Genomic DNA, 12567 nt, shown 5'->3' on the forward strand with positions numbered 1-12567 from the left:
GGGAGTCCGGGAGGAGCTAAGCTTTGACCGTGCTGTATTCCAATAACATAGCAGACATATGAACAACAAGCAATGCTGTCCCAGCAACTAAATCTCTGTACAATAGGCTGCCCCTGTTGCCTTATTTGGCAATAACTAAACATACTGCCTGACATCCAGAGGAGCCTAATGCTGGCACTTCTTGCATTCCTATATTGGTTCATACTCTCTCTATTTCACTTCTATTTCTTGAAATAGTGACAATACAATAGTGAAATAGAAGACCAATCCATCGTACATTCACACTACTGGGTGATGTACCTGTGTAGTAGTCTCGTGGATGGAATTCTCAAGCTAATCATGGCACTACAGCCCTGCCCATCATGCTTAGTGTGACCATTAGCTTTGGCAGTTGGAGCACTCAACACTCAGTTCCATTCCGACTGCCGTTGCATTGTCCTTTTTGGGGCAGCTTGGTTCATCATTTTTCCTAGTGAGCAGAGAATTTTGTTATTGTCTTGGACTTACAGACTTGACCATCAGACTGGCTTACGACTATTCTTATCCTTATCCAAATGCACATTAAAAAATCATTTAAGAAATGTGAGGTGTGCAGTTTGAAGTTACCCACCACCGATCACCATGATTTGTGTTTGATTTGCTTGGGGGAAGACCAGATACAGTTCAGCTTCTGCAGGATCTGGGAATCCAAATGAACTGGGAGGGAACCAAAACTCAACACTGTTCAGAGACTGCATTACATAGGAGGGATATTAGATGCTTGGGACAAGAGGGCCTACCTTCCTCAAGAAAGAGTTGCTGTGATAGTACAACTAATTCAGAACTTCAGAAGAAACCTGAACCAGAGGGCAAAGCATGTTCAAAAACTAGGGATGTGCACGGAACCGCGGTGGGGAGACTCGAAGGCGGCGGGGGTGCTGCTTTAAGAACAGGAGAGGGTGCTGGCATCCATTTTTTAAAAAGCCCATCGGGGCGGCAGTGTACCTCCCTGCCACCCTGTTGCCCCCATTTTCCAGATATGACTGGAAGTCTCCGACATGCCTGCATCTGCAGTACTAACTGTATCCTAACCAATGCAGATGGGGGGACTTGAGCTATGGTTCCTTACAGGGTTCAATCAAATGTCAGCAATCAGTTAATGTGGCTGAACATACCACGTAACATACCACATTTTTGTTTGTTATTTATTTGTGTAAACCGCCCTGAGCCATTTTTGGAAGGGCGGTATAGAAATCGAATGAATGAATGAAATGAATGAATGAATAAGGTTATCAAATCCCTAGAATGGTGGTATAGGGTTAAAATACATCAACAGAGGCTTTCCCTTTCAACCACCAGTTCCATCAGTGACAATGGATGCATTGCTAATGAGCTGGGGAGCCCACTGGAGGAAGCAGAGGATTCAAGGTCTGTGAAGTGTGCAATGCAGAGTTCTGCATATACATTTTACAGCACGCTACTTGCATAGTTTTTAGCTCTGAAATGTTTTCTTCCAAAGATGCAAGGCAAAGTAGCCCACCTGTTAATGGTAGCAAGGTAGTCCACCTGTTAACTACTACAATAACCTATCTGAACCGTCAGGGACGAAGAGTGTGGAGAGCCTTAGCATACAGATTTGGAACTGGTGCACAGTGCAAGGAATATTCCCTATAGCCTTGCATATCGAGGGGACAGAAAATGCTCTAGTAGACCAATTGAGCAAGATAAGCGGTTGAGTTGTGACCCACAAATGGGAGCTCAATTTCAAATACTTGAGGCAGATTTTCAAGGAGTAGGGTCACCACAGGTAGATCTGTTTGCTTCAGAGGCAAATCACAAGTGTCCTCAGTTTTTCACAAGGACCAGGCTAGGCTGCAGTTCCATGGGAGATGCATTTCCAGATGAAGAAATAACATATTTTATATGTTCCCTCCGTTCCCACTAATAACGAAAGTACTGAAAAAAATTCTGGCAGAAAAAAAGCAGATTCATTCTTGTGAAACCATAGTGGCTGCAACAGACCTGTTTCCCAGTATTGCTTCATCTATTTCAGGAACAATATCAGTAGTTGCCACAATGACAGGATTTACTGATTCTTCATCACAACCTATCAGCTCTAAAGCTAACTGAATGGCGGATACACTACTAGAAAAAATCTTGTTGAATGAAAGGAAATACTCCACTAGAAAGAACTATTGCTCTGAGTGGAGATGGTTTTCAGAGTATGCTAGGAGAGAAGTATTTGATTTGAGAAGTATTTGAACATTCATCAAGTGCTTCTTTACCAAACTGATCTAAAGCAAAAAGGTCTTTCCAATACCTCCCTCAGGAATTTGGCTGTAATTTCTGCAAAGCATTCAGGATGGAATTCAACATCTGTATTTTCACATCGGATGCAAAGAGATTTCTGAAGGGTTTGACAATTTGAATCCCCAATGTAGGAAGCCAGAGTTTCCATTCTAGGGATCATTGGGAAGGGGATTGAAAATAAAAATGCTAATATGATAATGCCCTCATACAAATCTATGGTGGAGCCACATTAGGAGAACTGTGTACAGTTCTGGTTACTGTATCTTAAGAAGGACACTGTAGAACTGGAAAAAGTGCAGAAGATGGCAACCAAGATGATCAGGGACTTGGAGCACCTTCCTTATGAAGTAGGGCTACATCATTTGGGGCTTTTTAGTTTGGAAAAGAGGTGACTACAGGGAGACATGATAAAGGTGTATAGAACTATAGAGTAGAGAGTGGACAGAGAGAAATTGTTGTCCCTTTCTCACAACGCTAGAACCAGGGTTCATCCCATGAAACTTAGGCCAGGAAATGTAGGGCCAACAAAAGGAAGTACTCTTTCACACAGCCCTTAATTAACCTATGGAATTCACTGCCATGGGATGTGGTGATGGCCCCCATCTTGGATGGCTTTAAAAGGGGCTTAGACAATTCATGAAAGACAGGTCTATCAATGGCTACTATTCTGGTGATTATAGACCATCTCCAGGCTCAGAGGCAAGATGCCTCTAAATACCAGTTGCAGGGGAGCAACAGCAAGAGAGAGGGCATGTCCTCATCTCTTGCTTGTGGGCTTCTCAGAGCCATCTAGCCTTGGGCCTGATCCAGTAGGGCTGTTCTTATGTTAGCTTGTCATTAGTGCTTTTGACACTAACAGAAAGCCGCTTTGAACCATTAATATCTATACCACTGAAACTGCTGACATTGTGTTTCTTGTCGATATCACAAAAGCACACAGAGTTAGTGAACTGACTGCCTAAGGTTGAACTGTCCATTCGCTAAATTCTACCCAGATAAGGTAGTACTGAGGATTCGGTTTTTAGGCACCAAGTTCTATCAGACATCCATATAAACCAGGACATAATGCTACCTACATTCTTTAGAGATCTGTCCACAGCTCTAGAGAAATCTCTGTATTTGCTGGTTGTCAGAGGAGCTCTCCTATATTACTTGGGTAGAAAAAAGATCTTTAGAAAGGACATGCAGAACGTTTCGACGGTGTAGCATATTAAAGCCTTTGTCTCAGAGCAAGCTCACGTGAAGGAAAGAAATGCTGAATCATCCCTGCTGACCTTTCCGGTCAGGCTTCTCCTAAAGCTGTTCTGTAATTATCGGTAAGTTCAAAGCTGCCACCAACTTACTGCCAGCAGGGAACCAGTCAAGCAAGGTCTCAAGTACCTCATGTACAGGTCCTCTTTAATGCTAAACCCCTGGCAGGTCCTTTCAAAATTGGAGAGAAAATGGTCTGGATCCTCACCTTCCTTGAACTCTGGGAATTTGAAATTTCCCCCTGGAGTGGTTGAGGTAGTAGAATTGGCTGAGGCAGCTGGTTCTATCTGCCCTTTATTTTTCTGGGCCATCTCAGCCTCATGGGCAAATTCAATCGTTTTGAGCTTCAGCTCTCTCTCCCTCTCTCTTCAGCTTTTTTACTTCCAGCTCTCTCGCTCTCTGCCCTCTCCGCCCTCTCCAGCTTTTTGACTTCCAGCTCTCTCTCGGCCCTCTGGGCTTCCAACTTCTTCTTTTTAATTTCCAGCACTTGCTGTCTGTCTAGCTTGATCTTTCAGAGTTCTGTTTGTAGTTACAAGAGTTCTGTATTCTGGGTGGTTGCCTCAGAACTGGCATCTATCTCTGACCTCTGCCCAAGATTATTGTTTGCCTGGGCAGCTTCCCCTTTCCCTCCTGCTTGGGACATCTTTGTTGCTGTCACCTTCTTTGCAGGGTTGGCACGTAGAGTTTGCCTGCCAGACCGCAAAACTATGCAGTGGCTCCTCTCCACTGTGTATTCTAACCTAGCTATCACTCAAAACCGGCAGGTAAAAATTAAAATAACCATGTGTGTGTTTGCAATCCTTTTTTGTTCGCAAAAGAAAATTTTCACTTAGAAAATTAGGTTTCCTGGTCTCTATCCCTGTTTGGGATCAAAACCAACCAACAAACAAAAAATCTCTCTGCTCTTCTCACTCTGAGAGTAAAAAGGCAAGCAGAGAAAAAACTGGTCTGTGGCTGTTGAATCCCAACTGCTGGGCACCATGTAGTGGATTAAAGCCTTTGTATCAGAGCACGCTCACGTGAGGGAAAGAAATGCTGAATCATCCCTGCTGAGCTTTCTGGCCAGGCTTCTCCTAAAACTATTCTGTAATTATTTGTAAGTTCAAAGCTGCTGCCACCACCCCACTTATCAACAGAGCTTGAACCTCCCTGGGCTTGGGTGGAATCCTAGGGAAAACTCTTTATTTTGCTATTGGATAAGTACAACAATCTTCCACATTCAAGCCTACACATGGTGAGAAAACTGATAGCTGCTGAATGTCTGAAGATGTTCTTGCATCAGAGAACTCCCCCTTTGACCCCTCCCTTTTTTGACTTAAAATCCAACTTGGAGAGGCTTGTAAAAATAAAAGACCAAAAAACAGTTTCATTCAATTACTACAGACTACTTCTGTCTGAGGCTTCCAGCTTTCTTAGATACAGCTAAGAATACTTAGTAGATTACAAAAAATAGGTTGTCTTAGGCAAGTTTAAATGTTTATAGAGTCTTTTGCAACACCCTTGGTCAGAAGAGTATAGGCTAGTGTTTCTTATTTTAATTACATTACAGGTAAATAATAATAGAACAGTAGCAGGGATATACAAAGCACACACCAAAGAAAAAGAAATTTTAATGCATAGTCTGACTAAACAAACTTTCCCCTAGACTAAACTTTCCGAAGCCAAAGCCCAGGCTTCCTTTTTCTTGAACTCACCAAACTCCAGAGGAGAATTCAAGCTTCTTGCCCTCCTGTCTTTCCAGGGCCTGCAGAGTCATTTTTCTGCAGTCATCATTCATGGCCACATGTCCTGCTCTAACAAAGACCTTCTTCCTCACAACAGCTCTCTGGGTCCCACCCACCTGGTGTGCTGATTGGCTGAGCCCTATAGTTTACCAGTCTGTCAGTCAAGACAGGGCTACCTTCCAGTTAACAAGAGGGAGGGGTGGCTGACCACTACATATGATCAAACATTTCAATTCGAAATGGGCTGTTTTGAGCTTGAAACAGAACACTCTTTAAATAAAATGTCTGTTTCAAGCTCAGAGAAGAATAACACCATTTTGATAGAAACATTTCGATGTACTCAGCACCATTTTGGATGCCTGTTTTCCCCTTGCTGATTGGTTTTCTGGCACTGACTTCTGATTGGCTTGCGATCCCATTCTTGATTGGCTTGTTGTACAATCAAGTGTTGTAATGGGCAACTGTGCCCCCATTGACTATGGTGGGGTGGGTGGGGGGACAACAGGAGGGAATTTCAAAATGTATTCAAAGGGACTGGGAAGCAAAGAGAGCCCTTATAGTGTGCTTGTCTCTCTTGATGTAGAGGATACATCAGGAGAAGAGGAAGGAAGGCTTGCTTTTGTGGTTTTCTTTTCTCAGCACTTAGTATAATATGCTGTACTATTGCTGCTATAACTATCTGATTTTGCTGGATTACAGATTGACAAAGGCAGAACTTGAATGCCTTCCTTCCTTGAGTTGTGGTTTGTTTTGTTTGAGAGATCGATAACATGACAAGTTTATCCCTTGTACTGCTTTTGTTTTGTATTTCTCTTATAACCATCCTGTTACGTTCTTCTCACTTAACTTTTAGCTCTTAGACTTCTTGGACCAACATCCTTTTTCATTCACCACTCTAATTCAAAGATCATTGGAATTTGCCGTGAGCTATGTTTTCACAGAGACTGGGGAAGGAGTTGTTTTTGAACGATTCATAGTCCAGTGCATGAATCTGATTAAGATGATCGTCAAAAACTATGCTTACAAGCCATCCAGAAATATGGAAGGTAATTTGTCCCTTTCCCTACTTAGCCCATTTCTGAAATGTTTAATTACTAATAATTCTGTATTTATATATTTATTTATTTACTATATTTGTACACCACCCCAAACTTCTGTCTTTGGGTGGTTTGCGACAACATAAAACAAATTAAAACTGTAATTAAAACCTTCAAATAATTTAAAACCGCAAGTCTAGATTAAAAAGCTTGGGTGAAAAAATGTCTTTAGAGACTTTTAAAAAGTTGTCAGAGATAGGGAGGCTTTTATTTCAGCAGGGGATGCATTCCAGAGTCTTGGGGCAGCAACAGAGAAGGCCCATCCTGTATAGCCACCAAACGATCTGGACAAACCTCTCCAGATGATCTCAGTGGGCGATGGGGCTCATTGTTAAGAAGGTGTTCTCTTAAATACCCTGGGCCTAAACTGTTTAGGGCTTTATGGATAATAACCAGCACCTTGTTATTTTGCTCAGAAACCTATTGGTAGCCAATCTTTTAGTATGGTCTCCCTGAGATGACCCAGAGACTAACCTGGCTGCCATATTCTGTACCAACTGCAGTCTCTGGACTACATAAAAAGGTAGCCCCACATAGAGCACATTGCAGTAGTTGGGTCTGGTTACGAGCATACATACCATTGTTCTGAGGTCATTTATCTCAAGAAACGGATACAGCTGGTGTATCAGCCGAAGCTGATAGAAAGCATCTTTGACCACCACCTCAGCCTGGGACCCCAGGGAGAGGTTTGGATCCAGAAGCACTCCCAGACTGTGTACCTGTGCCTTCTGGGGAAGTGTGACCCCATCCAGAACCAGCAGATCAAAATTGTCTCCTTAGTTCCAACTCTACACAATAAGTACCTCCATTGTATTTGGATTCAGTCTCAGTTTGTTACCCCTCATTCAGCCCATCACTGCCTCCAAGCAGAAATTTAGGGAGGTTATGCCTTTTCCTGATAATGCTGACATGGAAAAATAGGTTTGGGTGTCATTAGCATACTGATAACACTCTGCACCAAATCTCCTGATGATCACTCCCAGTAGTTTCATGTAGATGTTCAACAACACTGGAGACAATATGGAGCCCTGGGGGGACACTATATAAAAATTCATGTTTTGAACAACATTCTCCAAGCGACACCATCTGGAATCTGCCCGAGAGATAGGAACGGAACCACTGCAAAGCAGTACCTCCCACTCCCAACCCGTCAGATGCTCCAGAAGGATATTATGGTCGATAGTATTGAAAGCCACTGAGAGATCCAAAAGGACTTACAGAGTCACACTCTCTCTGTCAATTCCCTGTTGGAGATCATCCATCATGCTGACCAATGCAGTCTCCACCCTATAGCCTACCCAACAACCCGTTTGGAATGGGCTAGATAATCACTTTCCTCCAAGACTGTCTGGAGTTAGGAAGCCACCAGCCTCTCAATTACCTTGCCCAGCCATGGAAGATTGGAGACAGGCCAATAGTTGCTTATATATTGGATCCTCTGAGGGGTCCAATGCAGGTTTTTTTAGAAGAGGTCTAATGATTGCCTCTTTAAGACAGGAAGGCATCCTGCCCTATCTCCGAGAAGCATTTATAATATCTACCAGATCTCTACAACAACCCCCCTGCTAGATAGTATAAGCCATGTATAGTAAGCTCCTGCCAGACAGTATAAGCTGTGGATCAGTATAAAAACAGGTGGTAGGCCACACCATACCAAAAAGATTGTCCACATCATCAGGAGTCACAAACTCTAAGTGATCCAGCATAACCACATAAGAAGAGTTGCTGGAAACCTCCACATCAAACACTGCAATAATTGTGGGGTCTAAGTTGGCCCAAATACAAGATATTTTATCCACAAAGAACTAATTAAAAACATCACTGTGGGTAATTGATAGTTCCAAATTCTGATTTAAGGGAGGAAGGACATGTATGCAATACAATAGAAAAGAATTGTTTCTTTTCTGCACGTATTGCCTGAGCCATAGGTCTTCAAATGTGCTCTATGTTGCAATGTTGGATTTGAGTCGAGACTTCCTCCACTTGCGTGCCAGTTGTCTACCTTGCTGCTTCAGCTCTCGTATTCCTTCTGTATATGAAGGGGCCAATTTTGAAGCAATTCGAAGAGGATGCTTAGGAGCAATTATATCTACCGCCCTTGTGAGTTTGCTGTTCCAGTTCTTCACCAGGGCATCAACAGAATCACTGGCAGAGCCAATACACAATCCTTCCAAGTCTTCTTGGAATCCTATTGAATCCAACAACCTTCTCTGGCAGACCATTCTAATAGGCCCTTTACCCCTGTGGAGATGGGACATGACTGATCAATTTTCATTATTCCATTCTGATCAAATATTGGCAATATAATTAATTAACATGAAATATTTTTTTGCAGATAGCAGCCCTGAAACTCTTGAGGCTCATAAGATTAAGGCAGCATTTTTCACATACCCAACATTAACGGAGATATGCAGACGGTTAGTCACTCAGTATTTCCTGTTAACTGAGGAAGAGCTGACCATGTGGGAAGAGGATCCAGAAGGCTTTAGTAAGGAACCCTTCCTTTTTTCAGTCTGGTTTTATTTTAATGCATGATGTGCTAATTTTCCATAATACTAGAAAAAATGTAAAAGTCAGAGGCATGTAAAATACTTCATTATTATTATTAACAACTTTCATAAGCAGTGTTTATGTACAAAGTAACAAATGTTCAGTTTAATTACATGTGTTACCTACTCCAACGTTTGGGAGACACCATTATTAAAATTAAAAATACGAGATACTTGTATTAAACATGCCTTTCTGCTTGTATGTTACAGCTGTAGAAGAGACAGGAGGAGATTCTTGGAAATACAGTATCAGAGTAAGCATATCACAGATCATTTCAACTGTGATCTTATTTCTTTGATGATTTTTTATCCCTTTTCATGCAGTCTTTCATGTTGTAACATGTTGTAGGATGCAGTCCAGCAAAGTGCTTTGCTTTGCTGATATGACCCTCATGCACATGGATCAAGGCATTTAAGTCCCGACAAATGCACATAATGTGGGATTTGAGTACTGTGTGCCCCCAAAGCTATGCAGCCATCACCTATATTGTTCCCTTCCTGGCTGGCTGATTTTGCAACTGCTCTTGCCAGTTATAGAACCTCCCAGCTGAGAAAGGAGGCTAGTTAATTTGTAACTTTTAAATATTTAAAATTTTGTCCACCGCCTAGAGATGTACATATCAGGCGGTACAGAAATATGATAGAATAAATAAATAATAAATCATCTCGGATATTGCACAGTTTGCATAACTAACTCAGGTGTGCTTGAGGTTTGATATAATGAAAGGGAAGGAGAGAACACAGAAGTTGCCGTTTCCTCGATCAGAATATTTGACCTTCTAGCTCAGTATTGTCTACTCTGACTGGCACTGGCTCTACAGGGCTTGAGGCAGGAATTTTTCTTAGCCCTATCTGGAGGTGCTGAGATTGAACCTGGAACCTTCTGCATGCTGAGCAGATGCTCTACCACTGAGCTTTGGCCCTATCCCTGTTGGAGCAACACAGCAGAGCTCTTTTGTGGCTCTACAATGTGTCAAGTTACTGGATAGAAATGCCCTTTGAATTCATCATCAGGGACTTGCCCATGCCAAAAATGAAATGGTTATCTTATGTCCACACTCCAAGATCTGTAGTTAATAACCACAGATGGTTTTGTACACTCACACCCTTCCTCAGTTTTCCCCTCCAGCTGCAGCATTACATGTTTATAAACACTAGTCTTACTGGGTCTACCACTGCAAATATAGCTCTATCTTTTGCAAGCACACTACAGGCAAATCTCATTGCTCACACGGATTCCATTCCTCACCCACTACCGTGAGTAACGAAACCGCGAATGACAAGGCATCATGTCTATGGGAAAAGTACTAGAATGGACTCAAAGGTGGAAAAGATGTGAAAATAATTAAAACTGTTAACTATACTTGTGCTCCCATGTGCTCAGGAATGCCCCCCAAATGCTCCCCAAACAGTGAAAAATAACAGGAAAAAATGTTATGTTTTAAGAAATGAGCCACAAAATGGCTGCTCCTGACTCCTCCAGGCAAAATGGTAGCCAGAAGTGACCTCCATGGTCATTTCCAGCCATTTAGGAACCATGGATACATGAGTTTAAACCCTTTCATAACCACGGATAATGAAACCAGGTGTCAGACACCTGTAAATACACAAAACCGCAAATATGGAGTCCGCGAGTAACGAGGTTTGCCTGCAGTTGTGTACAGTGTGCACGAGCCCTAAAATGAAAGGGTAGGGTTGCAGGCAGTTCTTTCTGTTCTGGGTAAGAGCTAATGCTCTTGGAACCACTTCAAGAGCGGAGATGTTCTATAAGCGGCAAAAATAATCATTGACAGAGGTGGAAACACAGCAGTTTAAGACTGAGAGCTCTGTTCAGTTCCTGAACAGGGCTTCATACTACTTCAGGCCTGCTCCCGATTCAGCATTTTTGCACGTTCATATCAGTGCTCATATTGGGCTGAGTGGTTTTAATTTTATTTTGTAACTGTTCAGTACATCCAGCATTGAAAAATAATCATTTCCATTCCAAAAGCCAGGGTAGGGTAATATCTTTATTAGAACTAAACTAAAATATCACAAAGTAGCAAGCAAGCTTTCCTCCCACTTTTTTTCTTTTTCTTTCTTGAGATCAAGATGGCTACCTACAACTGTGTCTATTTCAAAAGGCTGGTGATTATGCTGATTTTTAAATTTTAGCCCAAGTTCATATTAGTTTCAGAATGCCTTGCACGTGTGTTTAGTTTTAAAATAAAATAACTTGCTTAATTTAAATAAATCAGTGTAATGGACAGTTCTGTAATGGACAATTCTAATTTATTTCAGCCATGCACGGAAGTGCTCTTCATTGATATTTTTCATGAATATAATCAGACTCTTACTCCAATTCTTCTAGAAATGGTTCACAGTCTACAAGGTACATTAAGATTATACATTGTGCAGAATGTTGAGTAGTTACTTTTTATAATGAATATTAGACTCTTCTTTTGTTTTTGTTCATTATTATAAACATCTCTTCACTGTAGAGTAAGCCCATATTGGGGCTACATTGAAGATTCATGGAAATAGGTAACTCTTTGGGGGATAAATTCTAAGGAAATATAATCAGACGTCATGTGCTATGATTCTATGACCACCAGCTTTAGTTAGAATATAAACTTTTGTCAGAGTTGTCATAAATGCCCTTGAATTTAGATGAGTTTTTTGTAAAGAAGATTAGTTTTTTCCTGAAATCTGTACATTACCCTTTCCTTTTCTGAGGTGTGCTGAGCTATCCCAATCAACATTTATTGAAAGCACTCTTAGATCCCTGAATATGTTCTTTTAGTAAAAAATATATAATATATTTGTCACCATGTTTGATCTTTCAAGTGACATGTGTAACTTTTGGCCAAAAAGAAGGCAATGCTGGATGCAATTGGCCAAACAATATTAGCAAGGTGAACCTCTCCCCACTCCCCATGGCTATTTATTTGTGTTGTTGTCCCCCCTCCACCCCCCACTTATTTTCATGTTAATAGAAGCAGTGATTTAGTATTAAGTAGTAAGCAGTGTACTTCTTATTTTTAGCTGTATATGTATCATTTATAGCCAATCATATGTATGTATGGGGAAATGCTAGAACTTGTTCCAGTTCAGGTTAGCACATTTATATTGTCTCTAGGTGGAGCATGTTAACACGATGGGTTGTGCCATCAAGTAGGAAGAGAAGGCAACCTTGAGACTACTGAAATGATTCCGTTCGGTCTCAGTGTCCGTCTTTTGCTTCAGTATCTACTACTGATAGTGCTTGTGCAGAAACAGATATCCTCCACATTACCTTTTCAAGCAACTGTTTGCACCTCATTATGGAGTCTTCCACTTTGAGGATTATGCCTTTTTGAAAGCTAATATATATTTTTGTATCTTTGCAACAGGAGCTTACATTGATGCTTTACTACTGAATTATGATTTTTTTCTACATAATAGGTTTATCTACTAATTCTTTTTACCCCACTGCCTTTATTTCAGGTCCCACTAATGTGGATGATACCCAGTCTCTACTGATTAAAGATGCTGGTAAATTCAAATTATTTTACTTTAAATGGACACTCTGCTGGTTGCTTGTTTTCTGATATATTCTAATAATTGACAATGTTTTTTTAAAAAAGGATATCCAAATAACTCTTTCAAGTAGTTGATATAATGGTGATGCAATACACA

General features: G+C 41.2%; 1 protein-coding gene across 1 annotated transcript in view; it reads left to right on the forward strand.

Annotated features, from left to right (window-relative positions):
• The window catches only part of IPO11 (importin 11), a 153777-nt gene that overhangs the window by 45371 nt on the left and 95839 nt on the right, over positions 1-12567 (forward strand). Inside the window, exons 10-14 of the mRNA XM_053300790.1 lie at positions 6118-6310; positions 8697-8849; positions 9121-9164; positions 11191-11281; positions 12376-12423. Coding sequence (XP_053156765.1) covers positions 6118-6310; positions 8697-8849; positions 9121-9164; positions 11191-11281; positions 12376-12423 — 529 coding nt within the window. The remainder of the gene's footprint in view (positions 1-6117; positions 6311-8696; positions 8850-9120; positions 9165-11190; positions 11282-12375; positions 12424-12567) is intronic.

This window comes from Hemicordylus capensis, chromosome 2 (genome assembly GCF_027244095.1).
Source record: "Hemicordylus capensis ecotype Gifberg chromosome 2, rHemCap1.1.pri, whole genome shotgun sequence".
NCBI classification, from domain to species: Eukaryota; Metazoa; Chordata; class Lepidosauria; order Squamata; family Cordylidae; genus Hemicordylus; species Hemicordylus capensis.